Source organism: Populus euphratica, unplaced genomic scaffold (assembly GCF_000495115.2).
Source record: "Populus euphratica unplaced genomic scaffold, PopEup_1.0 scaffold87.1, whole genome shotgun sequence".
Classification (NCBI taxonomy): domain Eukaryota; kingdom Viridiplantae; phylum Streptophyta; class Magnoliopsida; order Malpighiales; family Salicaceae; genus Populus; species Populus euphratica.
Genome location: NW_011499900.1, coordinates 604,254 through 629,332, shown reverse-complemented (window position 1 = coordinate 629,332; position 25,079 = coordinate 604,254). Strand labels below are relative to the sequence as shown.

Here is a 25,079-nt window from a genome sequence, read left to right as displayed (position 1 = left end):
ATGATGTATTTTCACTAACTAAAGTAAAATGGATTCCACAATTTTAAAACCTATTCCAAAAAAAAATAAATTCAATTAGCAAATCCAATCAATTCATTCCACTGAACTGGTCGAAATCAATTCTAGCATAAAATTGGTTCCAAACAAGCTGTTTGTGCTCCGCGCACCATTAATATCAAATTTCTGATGTGGAGGAGTCCATCTTTGCTTGCATGCTTTCATGGTGAAGTTGCTGTCTGCACCATTAATATCAAATTTCTGATGTGTGGGAGTGGATCTTTGCTTACATGCTTTCATGGTGAAGTTGTTATCTTTCTATTGGGTTCTGGAAACACCGTTGTTGTCATCTTTTTATTATTTTGTTATGTTCTCTGGTTGTATTTTGATTTCCTCACAAGCTACTTGTGATTAACACTCAGCCAATTACTTGATGACAGAGGGAAGATGCTGCACAGATGCATCAATTCATATTGCACGCAGCTTTGGATATTGTTCAGGATCTTGCATGGACCACCAGCGCGATGTAATTTCTAATGCTCAAAATATATCTGAATCAATCAATGCATTTCTACAATGACCACTCTGGTTTTTATTGCTGACGTTGCCTCCTAAAATCTTGTTTATCACATCCTTTTCACAGGTATTTGAAAGCAATTGACAGGTTCAATGATTTGGTGGTATCAGTTTATGTTACAGCAGGTCATATCCTTTGTGTCTGTGAGTTTAATTGCTATAGTGACAAAAAGAACGCAGAGAAAATGGAGAATGATATTTATGTTATCTTTTTTGCATTTTCTGTTGGTATATATTTTCCTTGACTTATCTTACATACAAGACTCATGCTACTTCATGACTCTCGCAATGATGATGGAATCAAAAGCTTTTTCCAGGAGGTTCATGAGCTGTATATAAAGGTAAACCACTCCTTGCTCTGCAGTTTTGAATTCTTACACACAACATATTCTCTTTGGTGCATACGCTGTTAAACATAGATGCTGATTTGTTCAAGTCAGTATTTTGTATTAAGATTATGGATAACTCTATGTGCTGAGAAATTATACTCATTTAACTGCTTATGCCAAAGTTCATGGTATTATGAGAGAATAGCATTAACAAACAAAGCCGGGCAGTTGACTCCTTTCCTAATCATATTGGGGTATAAGATCCAGAAAATGCCACTGTCAACTTAACGCACTTCATTATACTCATGTCATTCCAACTTCATGGGAGAATCTGCAGCTCCTATCTTGTTGGAATTTAGATTTGAGTTCACATTTTCTTTCCTGCACTTTTCATTCCTGGTCATGCTTGTACCAGTTTTTGCTGCTATTTTTGTGCCTCACATGGTACAAAATCTATTGAAATATATGCACATCTGAGTTTTGGAAAATAGCTTACATTAATTGAGGATAAAGAGAGTGAGTGGCTGATATACAATGATAGGCCTATAACCCAATAGCTTGTACACCTGGGTAGAAGGCTTTGTGCACTCATAATATAATATCTCATATGCATAGGCCCATAGACCAACGTGCAATATGATAGAGCAGATCTCCCAACAAGCGGTAGCAGAACCGATAGTTCAGCTAGATACAAATGAATGCATTGAGTGTTTGTAGAGCCAATGGTTTGATATTGGCTAAAATGAGCATGGAGATACTGGATAGTGTATGGCTCGTGTTTTTTTCTCCTATGGTAGAATAAAAGCTAGTTGAACTGGTGGATGAAGAATGGAGTGGATGACTCTCCAAAACTTAAATTAAGATATCCTATATATACTATGCTGTCATCGATTACGATCACAACCCTACAGTATTAGATAACATGTGAAGTAAAGGGAGAGTGAGGAAAAGAGATTGCTCCCCTGTTTTTTATAGTGGAAATCTTTCATGGATGGGGGATCCAATTGGGATTTTTTTTATTGGGTAGCCATTTGAGAATCATGTGTTAGTCATGGGACAAATATGTTCTTTTCCCTATTGCTTTGCATCTGGGTAACCATCGCTCTTTCTCTGCTATGATATTGATTAGTGACTGAAATGCTTAATGTTTTTTTCTTGCATATGTTGATAAATAAAAAATATTGGTTATTGCAGATTCTTCTCAACCCCCTCTATTTGCCTGGTTCCCGCATTGCATCTTCGCATTTTGACACCAAAGTCCGTGCTCTTGCAAGAAAATACCTTTAGTGGTGGTGGTCGTTTATACTAGTCTGAGAGCTATTGGGGTGATGGAATGAACTTAGAAAGTACCACCATCCTTTTTCTTGTCTCGGCTATTGAGTATTTTAAAGGCTTCCCTCGAGTTTCATTCATGATGGTAAAGATTAGTGGCTGTGTGCAATTTACTTAATGTTGCATCGGATGCCTCAATGGATGCATAAAACACAAGCAGCAACTAAAACGCGTTGATTATTTTTGTGACAATGTGTTTCACTCAAATTCTTAATGTTGGCAGTTGAGACACGGTGATTAAATGATGTATTCTTTTTTCCTTTAATATAGAATCTAATCTTGCATTTGTATATCTCGATTCCAGGGTTGTCTTTCTTTGATGGTATACTTATATGAAGGATTTATCTTGCTCTCTCGCAAACCTTTTCTCCACGCTAGTCCTAAGTGGGGTGGATGTTTTCTTAATGTTTATCCTTCGACGGCTAGATATTTAGCAGGCACTATCTCTATGGTCGGGACAGGGAAAATGTAGGTGAATTTGGTGAGAGGCAAGGATGAAACGATACCTTTTGAAGGGTTAGCCACGCAGTGCATTTGGGCCAACATCATTAGTGGTAAAATCTTTGTTCTGCAATTCCTTCTTGTTGTTGGACACTTGGAAAGTTATTGACCATGTATGGCACCTGCTAGCCTAATTTACATATTTATCTAATCAAGTGAGTAATCAGGGGAAATTCCCTTTTCGCTCCAGCCATGTCTTTTTCTTGCCCTTCCTCATTTCTACCCAAGCAGAACATGGCCAGTGATCATCGCCATGCACATGAACAAAATGCTAGTCTTTTTAAGCTCACCGTTTAACTTGGCTAATCCTTCTGAGTACATGCAAATCATTTATATGTTTCGTTAAGATGTACCTTTTGTATTTTATCCCTGTCTCATGTAGCCTGTGGCATCCAAAACATATAAGCATTGTTATTATTATTATTACAATTAGATTGAAGATTATCTTGCCGGCTTAACTGAGTTAATCTAAATTAATTTTAAGTTGATTTAGGTTATGTTTGGAAATGTGATATAAATTATTATTTTTTTAAATTTTAAATTATTTTTGTTTAAAATTATTATTATTTTATATATTTTTAAATTATTTTAATGTATTGATATAAAAAATAATTTTTTAAAAAATAAAAATTGTTATTTTAATATATTTTTAAATAAAAAATATATTTTAAATTACAACCATTGTCCCAATCTAAAGCGCTCGGTGCTTCTAGGTAGCTGTCGCTGCCATGTTACTCTTTGGTCCTGTTGTCCTTTGTACAGGCTATATAAGGCAAATTGTTTCAAATTTCCACTCCTAAGTCTCCATTCCCATTTCCCCGGAGCTCAACTCATGTCACTCCTAACAATTGCAAGAAGACTACAGATATCCCATTCCCGACTCCTTTTCCCACTTCTCTATTCCATCACCTACCCTCACCCTCCCTCTCCCTTGAATAACTCCAATTATCCTATCTTTTTCTCTGCGGAATTTCATCGAACACTGTCAGTTCCCACACGATCCCCTCACCATTTCTCCACTTCCCAATCCTTCTCCACTCAATATCTCAACGTCTCTTTTGAGCCCATTCAACAAGGAATCCAAACCCATGAACCTCTTCAAATGGTCCTTCTCCAATCACTCAAAATGGCTGCCCATTTTCCCTCTGAAGCAGAGGCTATGGCTTCTCTGTATGAGTCAGGCATTAGAGCAAATCAGAATCTAGTGTATTCAGTGATATGGGAACTAAGAGAAGAGTGGAGACTTGCTTTTCTGGCCTTTAAATGGGGAGATAAATGGGGCTGTGTTGATGAGAAAGCTTGTGAATTGATGGTGTGGGTTTTGGGTAATCATAGGAAGTTCAATACTGCTTGGATTTTGATTAGAGATTTGCACAGGTCCTTGATGAGTACTAGAAAAGCTATGCTTATTATGATTGATAGGTGAGATTGTGTTCTTCAAGTTTGGTTCTTTGAAGTTTGATCTCGTTTCAGTTTCAATGGAATTTGCATATTAGCTGGTATGGAAATATAATTTTGGTTAAAGTCCTTTGATTTTCGAGTTTATCTCATGGAAACTATAAAGAGAATCATGTTAAACATGTACAAGTTTTAAAGAATTGACGATTCACTTAATTTTCATGTGGTGTCTTTTTAGTTATTTCGTAAAGAGAATTCTTGATTTCCATTTTTTTGTTTAGTTTTATGTTGTTTTTAACTCTGGTGTTTCCTAGATACGCAGCTGCAAATTTTCCTGGCAAAGCTATTTATGCATTTCGCATTATGGATAAGTTTAGAATGACCCCTGATGAAGAAGCATTTTTCTTCCTATTGAATGTTCTTTGTAAAAATGGAAACATTGAAGAGGCCGAAGAGTTTATGCTTGTTAACAAGAAATTCTTCCCATTGGAGGTCGAGGGATTTAACATTATTCTCAATGGATGGTGTAATATATGTGTTGATGTATTTGAAGCAAAGCGAATTTGGAGGGAAATGTCAAAATATTGTATTGACCCTGATGCAACTTCTTATACACACATGATTTCTTGCTTTTCAAAAGTTGGGAATCTTTTTGACTCACTGAGACTTTATGATGGAATGAAAAAAAGAGGTTGGGTTCCAGGCATTGAGGTTTATAATTCTCTGGTTTACATATTAACTCGTGAGAATTGCTTTAAGGAGGCTCTCAAAATTCTAGACAAAATGAAAGAAACAGGGTTGCAGCCAGATTCTGCTACTTACAATTCGATGATTCGTCCTTTGTGTGAGGCAAAAAAGCTAGAGGATGCTAGAAGTTTAATGGCTGCCATGATAGAGGAGAATGTCAGCCCAACAATAGAAACCTACCATGCATTTCTTGAGGGTATTGTTTTCGAAGAAACTTTTGAAGTCCTTGATCGAATGAAGATAGCTGGTTTAGGTCCTACTGAAGACACCTTTCTCTTACTTCTGGCAAAGTTCTTCAAACTAGAGCAACCTGAGAATGCATTGAAGATATGGGTGGAAATGAAGCAGTATGAAGTGGCTTCCAATTTGACACATTATACAGTAGTAGTGGAAGGACTAGCAAGGTGTGGTTTATTAACCAAGGCTCGAGAATACTATGCTGAGATGAGGTCAAATGGATATTCAGATGATCCAAAGATTCAGAAAATGTTGAAAGTGCCAGTTCAAGACAAGAATGACAAGAGAAAAAAGCTGGGAGGGAAATTTAAGAGAAATCAACATGTGAGTCACAAGAAAGGCAGTATGGTTGGACCGAAAAGTCATCAACACTAATGAAGATGAAGAAGAAGAAGAAGAAGAAGAAGACACCAGTTGAACAATTTGCATAGAAAAATACTGGGATATTGATCTCAGAGAACATAGCTGAGAAAAATTCTTTTCACCAGATATCAATCTCTCATTTTATTGCAAGAGTTTTTATTTCAGAGAACCTTGCAGTATGCATTGGCCAATTTTCAACCTATTCACATGTGGACCTATAGGTGAATAGGCCTGTTCTAAGGTACTGTAGTAGTTGGTGTAACTGCGATTGTTGCAAATTTTTATAGTTAGAAAATGTTGGCATTTCTCTTTGAATATGCTTGTGGTATTTTTTCTTTAAAAATTAATTGTAAAAATAACTGTTCCCAATTTCATTGCTTTACTGCCTGGTCCTAGGTATTGTTGCCTTCTAATATGCACCTGGCTAGGCGCTTATCAATGTTGCCAAGTACCCATTCTGGCTTGTGATGTCGTTCTTGATAATTCATATAGATTTCTTTGATAACTTTTCGATGTGGATCTAATTTGGGTAGTGTCTACATCATGGGAGAGTTCTCTTGCTTCTTTGTAATGCATATATCTCAGATTGCATAGAAAAAGCCTTAACAAATGTTTGATGAGGCTCGGATTAATCCCCACATGTTCCAGTTATCTAATAAATGTAGGAAAAGCATTTACAAATTGGAGATAAAAGTGCTGTCTTGCTGAATGTGATTGGAATCGAGTGGGTACAACTGATGATAAATTTTTTCCTTATGAGGGTAGGTGGAGGAGAAAGAATTTGAATTCACTATTTGTTTAATTATAGATCCTTGAGGATTTCAGCAAATAGGGACGGAGGGAGATTTTTCTTCATGGTGAATTTGTTTTTGACAAATGCATTGGTTACAAAACTTCTGAGGTTGTAAGCTTTAATTACTTTGATGCAATCTATATTTCTTTCTTTATATGTCTTCAGTTGAATATGTGATATGTTTCGTCAGTTGAATTTGTGATTCTTTGTAAAAATATCGGGGTTAGTATGCTTGATAGTTCCTTAACCTTTTGAATTGAAATATTGCTGCTCTTAGTTGATCATATTTAACTGCACATGCTGAAATTTCAACCATCTGGGAATGACCTGCAAATTTTTTGGGAAATTTATGATGTGGAAAAACCTTGGATTAGGCTTGATGCAATGACGAATAGTAATAATACTTGTGCTCTGTTTACTAACAACAGTTAAAAATTCTGTTTTCCCAAACTGATTGTCTATAGTTACTCCCCTCCCTTTAATTCATCCTTATCATGACTTAAGTGAAAGGTAGCTTTGAGGAGGCCCAAATTCTCAAGTAGGAGGGGGCATCTCTGCATGACTGGTTTCAATCCATGGAGGAGAAAAATCTCAAGCACCTTCTCTTACGTGAAAGGTAATCTAGCCAGCATTTCTTGAGAATAATACCGAGACAATATGTATTATATTTTTCCTTTGTTGCCTTTAAATATCGTGTTTGTGGTCCACGGCAATGTGGCTAGCGTGTCTCCGTCTTTATTAGCTGATAGAACAGGTAGAGTCAATCAGGTTCCGGACATGCTCATAAACGTTTTCCGGGCAATCAAAGTTTATGTATTAAGTACCTCCTCTTGTCATTGTGAGGAGCATTAGAGATGTGATGACATCCTAAACCGTGTCTATGGTGCTTGTAAACATATAAAACCGATTGCTGAGGAGGAATGTTTCTTCTCTAGCTTTTAGCTTGTCTTGAAACTCTCATCTACTTTTCCCCTTCCAAGATTCACTTGCAGACAGACAGATCCACTGGGACCGTTCCAATGAACTTAACCATACCTAAGGAAGGAGGGAAAAAGAAAGCTTCATGCAGTCCATGGTTATAAAACCTGGCTTGAGGTCGACTCAATAATCTACTGAAAACCTGGCTTGAGGTCGACTCAATAATCTGCTGATTTATAACCTAGCTCAGGTCAGATTTTATTTTGAACATGTTTAGAAATTGATCTGATTACACTTAATTTTACCAGGATAAAATCCACTGACTTGATTGACATGATCAGGTCAACTTCAAATTGTTTTTTCCAAAATAGTTTCTTGACTAGAATCTTCAACCAGATGAAACCCTAGACTATAACTACCATGCATTCGCAATTTCAAATATAGTCGCCAACGGCTGCCTACCCATTTTTGTTTTTAATGTACTTGTCCGTTGGACATGGACATTTTGTCTTGAGCTGAAGACACTGGACCATGTAACTAGAAAACTAGAGGCACGCCTACGAAAGCAATTGTGGTTTCTTTTTAAAAATCAAGTGCAGCATCAATTTTAATGCAATGATAACTTGTTTCAAATGACTTTATTTATTATTAAATTAATTATAAACTATACACTAAATTAAATTTTCCAAGAGATTGTTGTTGTTCTGTAATCCAATTATTGAAAAAAAAAAAACTTATTTCATATAAGAAAACAAGAAAAGTATAGGCATGGCAGCATAATCATTGACTGTGATAATGCAAACGGTAATGTGATGCATGCCTGAATAACTTTCAAATTTTTTCTTGGATCTTATAAAAGAGGATTGCCCTAGTCAAGTGTAGTAAAAAAGGTGCTCTTTGTCATCCTCACTAACTCTTTATTGTCCAAGAAAAGAAAGTAGCCTCGAACCAAACAAGTCACTGTGAAATGGTGTCCAGCTCGGCTCGGCTCATCTTCTTTTGCTTCTTCATCCTCTTCTCCGCCATTGCTACCACCGCCACCGACCACATTGTTGGTGCTAATAAAGGCTGGAACCCTGGAATCAACTATACCCACTGGGCGAACAACCACACCTTCTATGTTGGTGACCTTATCTGTAAGCCTCCCCGCTTTCCTTAATTAGCTCTATCTATACATCAAGTCTGTTTATAAACATCAGTTTAAGTTTAGCCAGAAGATCAAAACCCAGTTCCCATTTACAATTGAAGTGTTTGCTTTCGCTTTGTTAATGTAGCTTTTAGGTACCAAAAGACACAGTACAATGTCTTTGAAGTGAACCAGACTGGTTATGACAACTGTACAACAGAAGGAGCAGTAGGCAACTGGACTAGTGGCAAAGATTTCATACCTCTTAACAAGGCCAAGAGATACTACTTCATTGGTGGGAATGGGCAGTGTTTCAATGGCATGAAGGTTACTGTTCTTGTTCACCCTTTGCCGCCACCACCAACTCCTGCTACCATGGCTGCTAACGTGAAATCCTCAGATTCTGCAGCTCCATTGGTTTTCCATAAGGGGTTGGTGGGCTTGAGGGCTTTGGTTTTGGCAGTTGCTTCAATTTGGTTTGGATCTGGTTGGATCTAGTAGCTAGATGGTTAGTGATTTAATTTGCTGGTTGCAAATCTCATTGGAACTGTATTAATTCTGGTTTTCCCCCTCTCATTACTCAATTTTTCTTGTATTCTCTTTTTGGATGTTATATTATCTAGATTTCTTGAAAATATCAGAATCTTTCTTTCTTTTTTGGCCACCTTTTTACTCTTTTCTTTCGTTTTGGATGAGAACAACTGAACAAGTACCACAGCTAGATTCTAACCTCTTTTTTTTTAAAAATAAAATCATGCGTTGAGAATTCGATTCTGGATCACGTTCTACCAAGTGCCTTAACTTTGCTTATGTGCCAATATTAGTTTAGTGTGCCTGTCAGCCTCCTACAATATTTGGTATTTACACTGGAAGAAACTTCACTTCTATCACTGCTGATCAGATGCTATCGTATTTAAAGAACAAGATGTGTGTTTGTTCTTATCACCTCTCCCTTGTAGAACAAAGAGGCCAAGCAAGAAAACTTGATAGTCATAGTAAAGGTATATATGAAATGTATATATACCTAAGAGTAGCAAATGCCATGACCGTGGAACAAAACTCATGTTGGTTTTACTCTAAGAAAAACACACTCGCTAACACATTAGTGGTCCATGCGGTGTACACCGCAGGCCGTGCCAAAGTTTTTCACTTTTCTCAGCCCAAAAAAAAATGTTTAGGGCATGATTGTGTTTTCAAATAAGTTAGAAAAAATTGATAATATGATAAAAAGCAGGGTAATAACAACAATATATAAATTTATAAAATAATGTTGATTTGGGAAAAGTTAGGTTAATATATAAAATTTATGGTCTAATATATAAAATCATGATAATCATATAAAAGGATAATATTAGCAAAAATTAACTATAAAAAAGTACTTATAAGAAAATCTAAGACAACTCGGTCTAATTTTTTTGATTTAAAAAGTTAACGAACTCAATTGATTAAATTATAAGGGATGAAATAAAAAAAAATTCTAATAAAAACAAGATTAAAAATAAAACAAATGGCAATTAAGAAAATAAAGATTAAATCTAACATAAAATCAAATGAACTGAAATATTAAGGGATGTAATTAAAAAAATTATTCAATTAAGATAATAATAATAAAAATCATAATAAAACTATCCAATTGAGGAAAAAAATCCTCCAAGGGCATAATAGTAAATTTTCTATGAAAATAAAAACAAAAAGACTATTATACCCTCACTTCCAAGTCTATTAGTGTAATGTTTAAAAAAGAAAAAAAAAATTATCATTTTACTATTTCAATTACACTGAGTCTATACCTTTTATTGTTCTTTAATTGTATAATTAATGTGTTATGATTTCCATCTATTAGTAATTTTTTTTAATCAGAGAAGTTTCAAGAAGCCCCATCGTCTCAAGTGTTCAACCCAATCGGTAGTGTTTTGAACACAAAATACATTCCACCCCGAGGGTGGGTGCTATGCACAGAATGTATCCACTTTCAATTTTCAAATGTTTAGTCTATTAATGATCAGAAATATACCATCATTGTTAACAAGACTTGGTGAAAAGTTAAAGAAACTGTTTAGATATTACAGAGTAATACTTTAATTATCTGGAAAAACCGAGTTAGGGAAAAAAACAAGAACTTTCTGTTCAAATGCAATGCTTCTCCATTTAAAATACTAGAAAAAAAATAGTTTTTTCGCTTTTCAAATTTGTATGGAGCTTGAAAAACATATTTTAGAGGTTCTTTATAGTTTTTATTATAAATCTAATATATATTTTTAGTTAAGAACATAAATTTTTCATGATGATACCTTTTGAATTTGAATAAAATAAAATCAATAATCTACAATTATATTATTTGTGTTGATTATTATAAATTATGGTATGATTTTTATAAAAACAGATATACTTGTAATTTTTTAATGTAAAAAGAAAATTTATTTTTGTTTTCAAGAAATAAATGTGTTTTTCAATTCTTTATTGAAAAAAACTGAAAAAGAAAAATAAAAAAAAATATAAATTTGTCAAATAACCATTTCAACCTAATAACTTAAACTGTTAGGTGAAGTTCCATGATATGATTTATATTATTTTCTAACACAGCCTCTCAAGTAAAAAGTTTTTTAGGTTTGAAATTTACACATATTTGTATTATCTTATATTTAATTTTTATCAAATAAATAAAAATAGTGAGATTAGAACCTATGACAGCTTAATTATTAAGGTTCTAATATTATATTAAAAAATTATCTCAACTCAATAACTTAAATTATTATGTATAGCCTCAAATCTAATTTGTATTATTCTTTGAAAAAATCTTCAAAAACAAAATTCAGAAATTACAACTATCATTAGAGTTAGCATCATGGGTAGTAGCTAAACTTTATTGGGATCGAAGTGGAACATTTCTGGATATATGAGAATAAAAATAGAGCTTATATATCCTGAATACTATCAACGGTAGGAGAAAAAAAAAAAAACTCATTTTCTCATAATATATTATCAAATGGAAACATTCTCCTTGATTTCCATGCCATGCACGGGCAAATAAATAAAGTAGTGTGATATATATGTCGGTACCATCATAATCCTAAAATGATTATTAGCCATTGATCCAACTTTTGATTAACTTCACCCTTTGATTTTATCATTAAATGTTATATGTTGTTATTTCTGCAATATTTTAAATTCAATTAGATTTGGGAATTAATTATGCAATGCGCAAACAATATTACACCAGTAATTCTATGAGAAAATGGAAGAGAACCTATTTCCAAGATTTGTTGTTGGAATGTATGGATACAAGGAGGGTTTATACACTCACTCCTATGTTAATAATCAAGGAAATCTGTCATAACTCTACAGATATATAACCACAAATCAAGCCTAATTAAGATATTCTTAAATATTCGAGCAATCATACTAAGATAATTAATTATGAGATATTTGCAATCATGTAATACACTCCGACAGATTCAATTTCAATGTATAGTTGTGCCCAATGAGACAAGTCCTTGTGTAGAGAGCTCCAGGAGGCCTAAAATGTTCATTCATTCGTTCTCCTTGTATACATCCTCCCAATGAGACAAGTCCTTGTGTAGGGAGCTCGAGTTGATTTAGTGACAGAAAACCCCGAAGTCGGGGATTTTCTCACGACTATGTTGAAGGCCGTGGTTTTGACTATAGCGACACTCATGCGTGTCGCGGAAAATGCTCATCTTTTGAAAATAAAAGTCATTTTCAATTCTCAAATTCAGCTTTTGGATGCTACCAAAGAATTTTATAAATATGTATAAGCTTTCCACATTTCAAAATCAACTTGAAGGCAGACATTATGAAATCATAAAATCATGACACAATTTCTTTAAAATACCATAAAAAATAAAAAATACCTTGTGAATGTACAAAAATACATAATATTCAGGAGATCAAAAGCAATTAACTTACATGAATCAATCTTCATGTTTGAATCTTATGGTTACTAATATGATAGTTATTGAAGGTTTACATGATTATTAATTTTACGATCCATGAAATTAATCAAGGTGCATACAAAGTAATTCGAAAATCTATATCAATTAAAAGAATTCAAAGAACATTGTAATAAAACTTACTAGTTCGATCATACAAAGAGAAAACCACGCAAGTATTTAAATCATAAATACTTTGTTATCACCGTATTTCATTCTCTTCTCATACTGAAAATTACATTAATTAAATCATGAAAAGGGAGAAGGTGAAACTAAAATAATAAAAATAAACAATAAAATGGTACTCTTATTTTTTAGTATAACACCATGGAAAGATGATAATATAACATTATGAACAAATTTACAATAGCAAAAAGAGTGAGGGAAGCCTTAAAAGACCAGTCTTTGCATCAAGTTAAAGGACCAGCAAACAGTTAAAAAAATTCACCAAAGCTTAGTGTGCTGCCGATTTTGGGTTAAAAGGTAAAGAAAGCCTGAGGAAGGGAAGAAGGATAAACGAGCACATAAAATAATGGGATGCACCGAAGAAAACTTAGCAATAAAGAATATTGGAATTCAAAAGGGAATCTTACCATGGAAACCAATTTACAATACTTTATCTTTTCTTAATTATTCTTCCATTATATATTTAAAAGCCCTGTAATTTATCATCAACATGGGAAGAAATTTCAAGATGCGTTAGACTATAATTAAAGTTCTAGCTAGAGTTCACGCGATTTATTATTTTGTTTTTATTACTTATACTAAATTATATAATCCATGATGATGACATGTCTAGCTCCTGGCTAGTCAAAAAGACCACCGAAATCAAAGGAGCAATCATCTCTGCTAGCTGCCACCAATTTCAAAGAATGGTGAACCAATCACCTTTTATATTGTGTACCAATTTCAAATTTGAGGAGCTATTTTGAAAATGCAAGGTTTAGACATAAAAATTAAGAAAAAAGAAAAGAAATTCACTTACTCCAAATCAAAAGTTTATATGCAACACGCACCACTGAGTGAATTTCAATGCTATTTTAAAAGTTATTATTTAACTATTACACCACATCACTTGTATATCATGACTTTAATCTAAACAATGATAAATACAATACACATATCATTTATATTTTTTTTATTAATATTAATATTTATTTATTTATTTATGAAAGTATCCTTCATTCAACTTGATAATATATATAAGAAAAAGATTAAAAAAACAAAAAAGCCCATGAACATTACCTAAAGAATTTTTTATTGTAAGGATAACTAAGTCTTTTCGCTGTTTTTTTTTTTTAAAATAATCTAAACAACCCCTGAAGGCAATTCATTTTTTTTTGTTGCTTTAAATTATAAGTTAGTAATTTTAATGTATAGAAAATATAATAATACTCAATTATCCCAAGGTCAAATATTTTTAATGAAAAAAATAAAATTATCATTTTACAATTTCATTCCACGATACAAACCAGCATAAAGCTAGCAATGTTGAAACCCCTTACCGTTTTAGTTTTTTCATTATTTCAAAATCATAGATGACATCCAATAATGCTTTACAAAGACAAGTAATGAAACATAAGTTGACCGGCCAAGACATCCTGCAGCTTTCGTAGGCTTACAAAGACAAGTAAGATGGACCATCTATAACGTGTTTGGTTAGTGTTCTAGGAGTAAATATATCCTCTCAGGACTGGAAGTAAACAGATACATGTCTCCAGGATGTTACCGAAATAATCAAATTCTTAACCAAAGAAGAAAGATACAACATTAACATGAACCAGAAATATCTGCATCCAATCAGAGACAAGGAAAACGAAAAATCATTCATCCGATTTACATATAGCCTCGAAGAACACAGCTTCACATCCATCACGTGTTAACAGATTACAGCTTCCATCCTATGTGCCACTCAGCAAATGAAAACCCCGGACGCAACATGATAAATGGAAGCAAACGGAGATAATTTACTGAACCTACTCTGCATTGGATCCTTGTTTTCTCCTTGACCTACTACACAACTTGGAAGGTGGGGAGGAAGAAAACTCGAAAGGTAGAGGCGGTAGATCCATCTCCCCCTTCAAAATCTTGACAATCTCTCCGATAGCTGGCCTTAATTCAGGCATCCTCTGCAAGCATGACAGCGCCAGGTTTATACACAAGCTTGCCTGCTCCTTGTTGTATTCATCTTTCACTCTTTCATCTACAAGTTCTAAGATGTTCCCAGTTTGAGCTAACTGCCTGCACCAACCTACTAAATTTGCTTTCTCAAGCTCCATGGGGGAAGCAAGAACATGTAATGGCCTTCTACCGGAGACAATCACAAGAATTAAAACCCCTAAGCTGTATATGTCAGCCTTCTCCATCAAGTACCCGCAGCCACCATATTCTGGTGCAACATAACATAGAGTGCCCCTCACGCTTGTTGTACTGCTTAACTCGCGACTAAAAAGATCCCCACTCCACATATCACTTCCAGTAGATCGCGCATTCTTTTTCTTCCACCCCCTTCTGAAACTGAACTCCCCATTTTGATCAGTATCATTTTGGTTCTGTTCTCCCATTTTCTCTCGTCTATGAAATCTAAACCTGCGACCAAGATCAAAATGTGGAATTCTAAACCCTCCTTTCCACTTTGTTTCAAGATTCTTCAGCTTACTACCCTTCTGGTTTATCCCATCCACGTGCTGCTCATCTTTCCACCACTCTTGCATCTTCCTGTTTTTCTTCCGACGATTTTTCCTGCCTTCATGCTCCTTCTTCTCAAATCCACTAACAGTATTTTCAAACTTGAATTCTTTTAATCGAGGAGGTTCGTTTGCATCGTCTAATTTATCTAATGGGACCATACGACGCAGTTCTTTTCTTCCAGAAGTACTTCTCTTCTCGTCATCCCAATCTAGATTTGCTGAGGGGCAATCTTGGCTCCCTATCCACTCCGTGACATAATCTTTACTACACAATTCACCACTCCCATCCTGTCTCCACCACCAATCCTTTCCCCATTGTTTTGTACTAGCTATATCATCAATAATCGAGGAGCTATTGCAATTCAGCTCCTTACTATGATCGTTACTACAAAAATCATCATCATAAGGCACAAATTTACAATTCCAATCACCCCATCCAATATCAACACTAGAAACCTCCTTCCCCTTCCCCTTCCCCTTCCTTACCTTAACGACACTCTCACTCACAATATTGGCATTATCATTCAAAGAATTCAAGTTCAAAGCTTTAACATTATAGCATGTTCTGTTATTTTTTGACGAAAATGAAGCTTGTAAAGCAAGAGCAAAATCTACCTCGTGACAACTTTCCACAGGGGTACCATTTGCTGGTGTTTCTGAAGTCACATTCCCAGAAAGCTCTTGACTCTTCCAAAGCTCTTGACTCTTTCCCAAATCTTGACTAAACAAATCCACTCCAAAATCCCCCTCCCCTTTAATCCTTGATAACCCAAAATCTGAAATCTTTGCTCTCAAATCAAAATCAAGCAAAACATTGCTTGGTTTAATATCCCCATGAATCACTGGTGGGTCACATCCACGGTGCAGAAACTCAAGTGCTTTTGCAACATCAAGAATGATACTAATCCTTGTCTCCCAGCAAATACTCAAATGACCATCCCCAAATAACAATTCTTGCAAGCTTTTATTTGGCACATACTCGTAAACAAGTAAGCGTTTATTCTTTTCAACACAGTACCCCAAAAGAATAACCAAGAAAGGTGATCTTAAACCACCAAGAATCTGCAACTCATTCTGAAACTCTCTCTCTGATTGCAAGGAAAGCGTATCGAGCCTCTTAATAGCATATAACTTGCCATCTCTTGCAATGCCTCTAAAGACAGTAGCAGTACCTCCTTTGCCAATAATATTTGCACCATCAAAATCATCAGTGGCAATCTTTAGCTCTTTGTATGAAAACCTTTGGAGCCTTGAAGGAGCGCTAGAGTCAAAAGGGATGGTTCTTGAACGATTCAAAAGTGTGCACCAAAGATGGTAAAGAAAGTAAACAATTGCAAAGATTAGCACCACAGAGGCTGAGATTGTGAGTGTCAAAAACAAGATTCTGGTTTTGGTTAAGAAACTGGGTCTAGGATGGTCAGAACTTGGAGATATGGGTCTTGAAGGCATGGTCTGGTGGTTTGAAATTCTGGGTTTCTAGTGTTAATTAGCTAGCTAGTTTGGTCTCAAGATTTGGTGAAGAAAGCAAACGTGTCGATGGGATACTCGTTTCTTTTTCTTCTTGGGGTGGGGGTGTTTAGTTTTTATTTGCACTTCTGGTTGCAATCTGTATCCAATGTTATAAGTTGCTTTACAGTAGGATAATCAAAGTGAAATGATATTGTTGTTTACAATAATAGTCAATGACATTGATAATAGACTCTTAATTTTTAATTCTAGTGATATTGTTATTCAATGATCATTTTCTTTTTTTTTTAAAATAAGTGACTAGGAGAAGAACCATCATCAATTAGAAAAAGATGGTGGCGCAGGGAGGGTCCCAAGATGCTTTTGACTAAAGAGGAAGTTTAAGAAGACAAAGTCCGAAGCAGCCCGGATAGGATAAAGAAAATGGAGGGAACACGGATTACAGTGACAGTAGGGAGTAATTCTTGTCCTAAGCACTGTATGGAGGCGCGTAGTGTTTATGGTATTGGACTTTGGATCTTGGTGGTTGAGATGCCAAAAGTGGAAGAGATGGTGGAGTGGAGATGCTTTGCTTGCTACTAATGGGTTTCTGGGTTTGATCCTCCGAGAGAAGGATATCGATGTTAGCCAAACTGAACCGCCACTTTCAAACTTGAAATTAATGCAAGAATCTGGATAGTACATGGGAGATAAAGTGTACTTCTGTCCAATCTAGTTTTTCGCGAATCACTGATTCCATCACCAACTGAATTTATCCGTATACTTGTCTAGTTCAGTGTCAGAAAGAAGAAGCAAGGGATCATGTTGCTAAATTGTAATCCAGGGCAACTAGCTAGTAATTCAGAAGAATTATAGGCTTGATCTACTTGTGATAATTTTTTTTTCTTAATCTCTAATAATAAAGTTCTTATGTGTTATTCAGTTAGATCCTTTAAATGTTTTATTGGTGGATCTAGATTTCTATCTATATCTTTGTGTTCATGGATTTTTGTTTTTCCTTCCCTCCCACTAAAAGTTTGGCCTCTCTCTTCTTTTTTTTTTTTTTTTTTTTTGAAGTTTGCTTGCTTTATTGTTGAGCTGTCCTCTCTTCTGAATAAGGGTCATGGTGTTTGTAGCTTCTTGATTGAAAGATATTGATATCGACTGTAGATAAGGATCGTTCATCAACAGAGTTTAGTAATGCGATCTGTTCTTTGTTGATTCACTGTAAACCTATCTATCAATATACGATACTATAACTAGTATGTAAATAAATTAAAAAAAAATGTCTATTCCATGTTAAAATAAAAACCTTTTATAAGTATTAATTTTAGTAAATTAAGTGAAACAGTGGTGGATGAGCTTTTGAACTTTCTAATATTATTATATCAATATTTAAAATATTAAAAGATTAATTTCATTAATAGTTATAATATTAAAAGAAATAGTATTCTATTATAATATTTTCAAGTTTAATAGAAACTATCACTGTAGAGAATATATATATATATATCTAAATAATTTTTTTTTGGTTTTCGCTTTTTATTTTTTAAAAAGTTTATATGACTTAGTTATATCTTAAAGATATTTTTTTTATATGAGACAAATAAATACCTTAAAAATAATATTTTTTATGCTTTTAAACTAGTTTTTTATTTGTTTTTATCTTAAATAATTTTTTTATATAATTATATCCAAAAAATAGTATAAAATATCAACTCAATATTTTTTTAAATCAAATGCACCCAAACACAAAAACAAAGAGTGATTTCATTCCCACCAATTATTTACTTCGATTTGATAATAAGGTGAGCATAGTGATGCATTGGAGTACAATATTTTGATATAAATGAATCATTATTTTCCATTGGAAGAAAACTATCATTGTGAAGAACAACAATTGAAGATGTTAAAACAGTCTCAAATGTGACTTCATTTGTGGAAACGATGACTGTTTTTTCCCCTCCAAAGAGAGAAGGTGGGATATTGGCTCCACTCTCTCTTTCTTTTCTATGAGATCAAAGTCTAAATTTGTTTGAGATGGTTCCAACAAGATCAAAGTCAGAATTCATGCACATTGCTATCCATAAACCAACGAGCATTTTCTTTTTTTCTTTTCTCCTTGAATTCATCACTAGCCCCTTCAATTTTTTTTTTCATATTTTTTCAATGTCCTTTTGATTACTTTTGTTTTTTGAATAATCTATAAAATTACAAATATTTTCTAGTTTTATCCCTTTTTATTTCTTTAATTTTTAAAATTTTATCATTATTTTTTTACTGTTATTTATTTTGTTCAGGATCATTTTTTAGATTGTTTTTTTACAATTTCATCCTCCATAATTTTTTTCTATTAGATTTAATTCTCATCTTTTTTATTGCTATCTCTTTTACTCTAGCAAGTTTTTTAAATTGATTTTTTCTCATGGTTTCATTATTCAAAATCACATTGGTTGGGAATTAAACTTTTAACCCGGATTCAGGATTTTATGAATTGTGAGTTTTAGAGATTTGCTTAAGTTTAAAAGATTTGTTTTTTTTTTTACGCAATAATTTTTTTATCTTTTGTTTTTAGAGTTTTACTTTATTATTTTTTATAATTTACCTTTTATGAGATTAGTCTTGAGTTCATGATCAGAATTATTATTTTTAAAAGTTAAAGTAGGTTGATTTTTTTTTTTAATTCTTGAATTATTTTAATTTCATCATTTAATATTTAATTTATTAAAAATTTATTTCCCTAACTTTTTATTAAATCATTCTAATTATATATTTATGATCATAAAATATTTCAGAGGTTGACCCGTATTGAATACATTAAAAGAAAAAAAGAGGAGGCTAGTTGAGGTTACGGGAGGAATGTTGCTATTGTGATAATGGCGTCAACCGCACACACATAGTTCGCTGTTGTGTGCTGCAGCCGATACTGGGCAAAGGAACATAGATTGTGGTGGAAGGTGGGGTCTGTAGTTTGCTGTTGTGTGCTGTAGCAGATACTGAGCAAAGGAACATGGATTGCGGTGGAAGGTGGGGTCTGGCCACCAACAGGAAGTTGAGATTTCTGATTGAAGACATTGGACACCCTTTTCTTTCCTTATATCCATTGCTGTCTCTCTATTTTTCTCTGTTCTTAGTTCTGATGCCTTCATACATGTCCTGCTTTGCATGGGCGTATATCTAATATATCTCCATAGTACACATCATTTCAATCTCAAAAGAAAAGGCCAAAAACATTACCTGTTGGATTATTTAATGTTTTAATCAATCATAATAGTATTTTATTTAAAATTTATTGTAAATACTTAAAGAGGTTACCATATAAGATTACTGTTCTTAATAAATGTTATTGATTTTTTTTGTTAAACATCATAAATAAAGCGTAACTTTTAAATGAAATGCATTTTCAATATAAAAAAAAAATAGAAATTATTGAATGTTAAGCAAACAAACTAGCCAATTATTTAATTATGTGTGCTCTGAATATCATATATGGATCTTGGGATAATTTTTATTACAATGGTGTCAGCGCCCTTATGCATGCTTTAGGACCAAATCATTGCTTATAACGGAAAGACACAGGAATTATGGTTCATAATTAAGGATGTAGAACACAGACCAATGGAGATAATCGACCCCATCTAGTAGCTATTATAAGACATCAAGCTCAGTTCATATCTTCTTCACAACGTGCCATGCATGTATAATTCACCAGATGGATCCCTTGAAGAACAACACGCCATGCGAGGTGCTGCGGCACACACTAGAAACAGAGATACGAGAGAGCCCCCATTAGGATTATTAATCTTCAATCAAGATAAGACATTATTCATTACTATATCATCAACAAGGTTTATTAGGCGAATTTATTATTCAAATCAAGTTTCCAAATTGACCAATCAACATTGAAAGAAGGCTTCTGTGTAATGTCAAAGTTTGGTGAATATAATGTCAAAAATGAATTGAAAAGGAAATGCTAGAACAAGGAAACAATAGATAAAATGAATTGAAAAGGAAATGCTAGAACAGAAAGGATGTTTCAAGGAAACAATAGATAGTAGTTTGTTTCCCATTATTGTCGTGAAAACAAAAATATTCATGTTTTACTATGTTTTATAGTATTGCAAATGTCCTAACAGGCACACAGAATTTGTTACCTTGCTAGTTACGAAGCCTCCTTTGCAATCTAGCCATGATTAACAGCATTGTCTTCACGTGCAGCCAATCTTCAAAATGGTTCATGAGACGGAAGAAGGCATGCCTCCATGGCCTATAGAGCAATAAAGTGCCGCAGACTGCCCAAAATCCAGTGGCAAATCCAATCCCCATGCTCAGATAGAATCCTCTGCTTATAAATCCATCCTCATCTTGGATATCAACATTTTTGCTGCCTTGACTGATTGATGGATCATGAGCTTGTTCTGCTGCACACTCGTTTGAAAGAGGTTTCCCACAAAGTTCTGGATTTGCCATGAATGAAGTATTGTCAAAGCTCTGGAGTTGAGTGCTTAATGGAATTTTTCCTGACAAGTTGTTATACGAGACATTCAGGCGACTGAGAAAATTCATATCGCGAAGGCCGTCAGGAAGTCCACCAGAAAGTTGATTTGTAGACAAATCAAGAGATTCTAATGATCTCATGAGGCCTATACTGGGAGGAATGATCCCGGTCAATCAATTATTTGATAAATTCAGCGAAACCAAGCCCTCAAGTTTCGCTATCCCATCAGGAATTTCTCCAATTAAGTTATTGCTGGAAAGATCCATGATCTTCACTTGTTCGAGAGTTTTTCCATATTCAAGCTCCATTCCTTTCAATACAACTCTAACACTATCATGATATAAAATAACAAAAAAAGGTAAAGTATGGTTGCTGGAATGACCAATGAATTCGTAAGTGCTCCCATTCTTTGACATGGCAGAGAAATTGCTGAAGCAATGCGGTATATCATCAGATATATTATTGTGGGAGAGATCCAATATTTGAACATGAGCTAGATGGCAGAGGACCAAGGGTAAGGTTCCATCAAGGTAATTTGATCTTAGACGAAGAACAACCAAACTCGAAAGATTTTCTCCAATCCAAGATGGAATTTTGCCAGATAATCTGTTCTCCCCGAGGTCAAGAATTTTCAATCGCGTACAATTGGCTAGTGACGGAGGCAACTCTCCAGACAAACTGTTGTTTCTCAAGTTTAATGTCTGGATAAAAACCACAGAGCCAAGTGAGGCAGGTATCCTCCCTGAAAAATTATTGCTAGCCAAATTAAGGATGTCCAGTTCCTTACACATCATCCAACAGTCAGGTATTTCTCCTGTGAGACAATTGTCAGAAAGGTCAAGGTAAACTAATCTCTCACAAGCAATTGAACAAAGGTTGGATATAGTTCCTGAAAACAAGTTTCTGGAAAGGTTCAATATTGTTGCATTAAGTGGAAGTGGTAAGGAACCGTGCAAGCAGTTGGAACTCATATCGACCGTAGCAGAATCTCCTTCGACTGATGATAATTTATGGGCTTCACCAGTGATTTGATTGCAAGAGATGTTCAAATAATTCAATTTCAAAGCAAGTTTCCAAAACCAACTACTAATGTCATCTGCAATTCCAGCATTGGAGATGTCCAGGTGGGAAATTCTTCTCTGTGTTCGTAGCCATTGAGGAAAACTAGGCCCCGACTTGCAAGATCTCATGATTAAAACATCAAGTTGGAAAGGAGGAGCCCAGTTTAAGCTCAAGTTAAAAACAAGTGCATTTGAAGAAATATCCAAGTACCTTAATTTGATCAGGTTCAAAAGGTTGATCTCTGAGATTGTTCCATTCATGAAATTTGAGGAGATGTCCAGGTGGGAAATTCTTCTCTGCGTTCGTAGCCATTGAGGAAAACTAGGCCCCAGCTTGCAAGATCTCATAATTAAGGTTTCAAGTTGGAAAGGAGGAGTCCAGTTTAAGCTCAAGTTAAAAACAAATGCATTTGAAGAAATATCCAAGTAAGTTAATTTGGTCAGGTTCAAAAGGCTAATCTCTGAGATTGTTCCATTCATGAAATTTGAGGAGATGTCCAAGTATTCAAGATGAGAAAGTAGCTGGATATTTTCGATCCAACTCCCATTTAATTTATTCTCGGAAAGATCTAATGTACTTATGAAAGAAAGATTCTTCATATCAGGCACCTCTCCTACCAAACTATTCCAAGACAAATCCTGTTGGGAATTCCGACCGGTAATGTACTGATATTTGCTCATAGGAGACCAAGCACACTGACACAATATTTAACGTGGTTCGGCAAAACCGCCTACATCCACGGAAGAAGCCATTGCATTATGTAGGGAGAGTACAAGATTTACAACAATAGAGGAGGAGGAATCATCCCTTCTTTCACAACTCTCAACCTCACTCTATTTTTCTCTTTTTAGTGCTGTAATGGTAGCTCACTCTCTCCTATATTTCTCACATCTTTGGCTCTTTTCTTTCTCTCATTTTGCTCTCTCACATATGCCTCTATTTATAGGCATATGTGAAGGTTCTTCTTGCTTTGTTGTCAATATTGGTGGCCACTAACTCTAACTCATTCAACAATGGTGACTACCAATAGTCAATGGTCAATGGTTGGTGCTTTACATGAAATGGCAACCAACCTAATAAATCCAATGATTCCAATCTACCAAGATTCCCCAAGGCTCTTGGTATTTCACCTTCAAAATGATTCTCAGAAAGATCAAGACTTTCAAGATTAATCATGGCCCCAAAGCTTTTGGGATTTTTCCTTAGAAATTCATTATAACAAAGTTTGAGATGAACAAGGCTATTGTTGAAGTCAAACAACCAGGGTAAGATCGAAGATGTAAGGCTGTTTTGAGAAAGATCAATGTCTGCAAGTGATGCAGGGGAATAATTGGAATGAAATAATGGTGGAGAAATCACCAAAGAGAGCCCACAATCACTCAAATACAAGTTGTGCAAATAAGGGAGGCTATTGATTGCTTGAAACCAATCTGTAGTTCCACTCAAGTCTGTGGAGCTCAAATCAAGATGTTTCAAAGCAGGAAGACGAGAAAGCCAGCTAAGACTTTCAACTTTGTGAAAATTATTGTTGCTGAGATCAAGAAAAACCAACCTGGTAAGATTCCCTAGCTGATGAGGAATAGTTCCGCTAAGATCACAATCGGACATCTCGAGATGCATCAAGTGTTTTAATGAACCAATGAATTGGGGGATGGAGGTTGCTCTAACCATACTCATAGTCAAGTATGCCAAGTGTTTCAGCTCAAGCAAGGGAGAGCTTATATCCCATTTGAATTGCATGGAATAGTTTTTTTCCAAGGTAGAATCATTTAACTGGAGTTTCTGCTGATTAAGCTGAAGTGCATAAACATGACCGGTTCTGTTGTTGCACCGAACTCCTGTCCAATTGCAGCAATCATCACTAGTCCCCCATGAAGAAAGCTGATCGTTCTTATCCACGAGGTCATCTTTCAACTTAAGTAGTGCTTGTTTCTCCCTTTCCATGCACATGACTTTAACGTCTACCACATTGGAATTGGTTTTGTATGCATTTGTCGTCATGATGCACACAGTAAGCCAAGAAAGAAAGACAAGAAATGTAAGGTGTGTCCCAGCCATAGTTTGATTGATCAGCAAGTGTTCTGAATCAAGATGAAAGATCAAACTACCTCATTGAGGTTAATTAAGTAGTAAATGCTTTAGCTTGTGGAAAACTGTTCCTAGTCAATGGTGGTCAGTACTACACAACAACCAAGGTAATCATAATGCTTTAGCTTCCACTCAGTCGTATAAAATGAAGATAAAAGGACTGCCCTTTTAATTCTCTACATATGAAGCTTCATAAATCCCACCATAAGCCAACAATTGTCTTAAAATGTTTTTATATTAATCTTGTTTTGGCCGAAGGCAAAGCCCCTTCTGTTCTTTCCATGAAAAGCAAAATAATGTTCTCATAAAAACATGGACTGAATTTTTCTTTTTCATTTCGCTATTGCTTGTCAAAGTCGTGCACTTCCTCGTGAAGATCATGGTGCTGCTTTTTGGATATTGCGCGTTCCTAGTTTCTTGTTAATACTGATCAAGCATGGATATGTGTTTTCACGTTAAGATTACTTAATCAATTTGTCCTCTAATGAAGGATTAATTTCTCCAAGCGGTTTCTAAAACCACTCTTTAAATCTTTATTTCCCAACATATTTTCCAACAGTATATCATTTTCATGAAAAAAACACACTATCAAATGAAAAATCTCAGAAAAAGATCTAAAATACAAATTCATGTTAGAACCAACGAATAAGAGCCTAAATAAATGCTACATATATGGAGCAAAATAAAAGAGTAAAGAAAACTTAATTAAAATAATAAATAATTTGAAGCAAAGTTTTTTTTTAAAAAAAAAGAAATTAATTTTTAAGAGTAAATAATATTGAAAAAAGGAAAAAACTAAAATATTTTAAGCCTAAATTAAAATGAAAAATAAACCTTAAAAAAAGAAATACAACGAATTTGGTGCTAATTCACATTTGGGTTCTAGATGCCTGTGTTTTCACAGCACATTTTGACCTGGTCTCTGTACAGATCATCTATATATTCATGGTCTGTGATAGTCTGTAATATTTAAGCTAGATTGACCTAAATATTATTAAAGGAAATTTACAGATAGATTGGCCAACCTG

The 25,079-nt window shown here is 34.5% G+C and overlaps 5 protein-coding genes and 1 long non-coding RNA gene across 10 annotated transcripts; 3 read left to right on the top strand and 3 right to left on the bottom strand.

Moving 5' to 3' along the window:
• Nucleotides 1-434: 434 nt before the first annotated feature.
• On the top strand, nt 435-2,529 carry LOC105132652 (trafficking protein particle complex subunit 2-like; the record flags this gene model as incomplete). Its single annotated transcript, XM_011036257.1, has 4 exons — nt 435-523; nt 641-702; nt 829-914; nt 2,097-2,529. Coding segments are annotated over 4 exons (330 nt in total), but the record flags the coding sequence as incomplete, so codon positions are not given.
• A 923-nt stretch (nt 2,530-3,452) lies between these two features.
• Nucleotides 3,453-7,207, top strand: LOC105132651 (Tetratricopeptide repeat (TPR)-like superfamily protein). 5 transcript variants are annotated; one of them, XR_843616.1, is made up of 4 exons: nt 3,453-4,157; nt 4,448-5,721; nt 6,289-6,381; nt 6,816-7,207. XR_843616.1 is itself a non-coding variant. In XM_011036256.1 (2 exons), exons 1-2 carry the CDS (start codon nt 3,568-3,570, stop codon nt 5,490-5,492), a joined length of 1,635 nt encoding a protein of 544 aa, XP_011034558.1. In that variant the 5' UTR covers nt 3,453-3,567; the 3' UTR covers nt 5,493-5,854. The 5 variants fall into 5 exon arrangements, 1 of the variants encoding a protein (XP_011034558.1); XR_843615.1 differs by lacking the exon at nt 6,289-6,381; XR_843614.1 differs by lacking the exon at nt 6,289-6,381 and having other exon boundaries at nt 6,788-7,207.
• A 764-nt stretch (nt 7,208-7,971) lies between these two features.
• LOC105132650 (lamin-like protein) lies at nt 7,972-8,979 on the top strand. The gene is made up of 2 exons (XM_011036255.1): nt 7,972-8,327; nt 8,466-8,979. The coding sequence occupies exons 1-2, from the start codon at nt 8,159-8,161 to the stop codon at nt 8,813-8,815; spliced, it is 519 nt and encodes a 172-aa protein (XP_011034557.1). The 5' UTR covers nt 7,972-8,158; the 3' UTR covers nt 8,816-8,979.
• Nucleotides 8,980-14,043: 5,064 nt separating this feature from the next.
• Nucleotides 14,044-16,598, bottom strand: LOC105132649 (putative receptor-like protein kinase At1g80870). The gene has a single exon (XM_011036254.1). It carries the CDS (start codon nt 16,404-16,406, stop codon nt 14,244-14,246), a length of 2,163 nt encoding a protein of 720 aa, XP_011034556.1. The 5' UTR covers nt 16,407-16,598; the 3' UTR covers nt 14,044-14,243.
• A 3,241-nt stretch (nt 16,599-19,839) lies between these two features.
• Nucleotides 19,840-22,060, bottom strand: LOC105132648 (uncharacterized). Its single transcript, XR_843611.1, has 2 exons — nt 20,558-22,060; nt 19,840-20,163 (listed from the first exon to the last, which is right to left on the bottom strand). It is a non-coding gene; the product is annotated as an uncharacterized LOC105132648 (long non-coding RNA).
• Nucleotides 22,061-22,065: 5 nt separating this feature from the next.
• Nucleotides 22,066-24,021, bottom strand: LOC105132744 (LRR receptor-like serine/threonine-protein kinase GSO1). Its single transcript, XM_011036416.1, has 3 exons — nt 23,047-24,021; nt 22,152-22,601; nt 22,066-22,086 (listed from the first exon to the last, which is right to left on the bottom strand). Exons 1-3 carry the CDS (start codon nt 24,019-24,021, stop codon nt 22,066-22,068), a joined length of 1,446 nt encoding a protein of 481 aa, XP_011034718.1.
• Nucleotides 24,022-25,079: the final 1,058 nt, after the last annotated feature.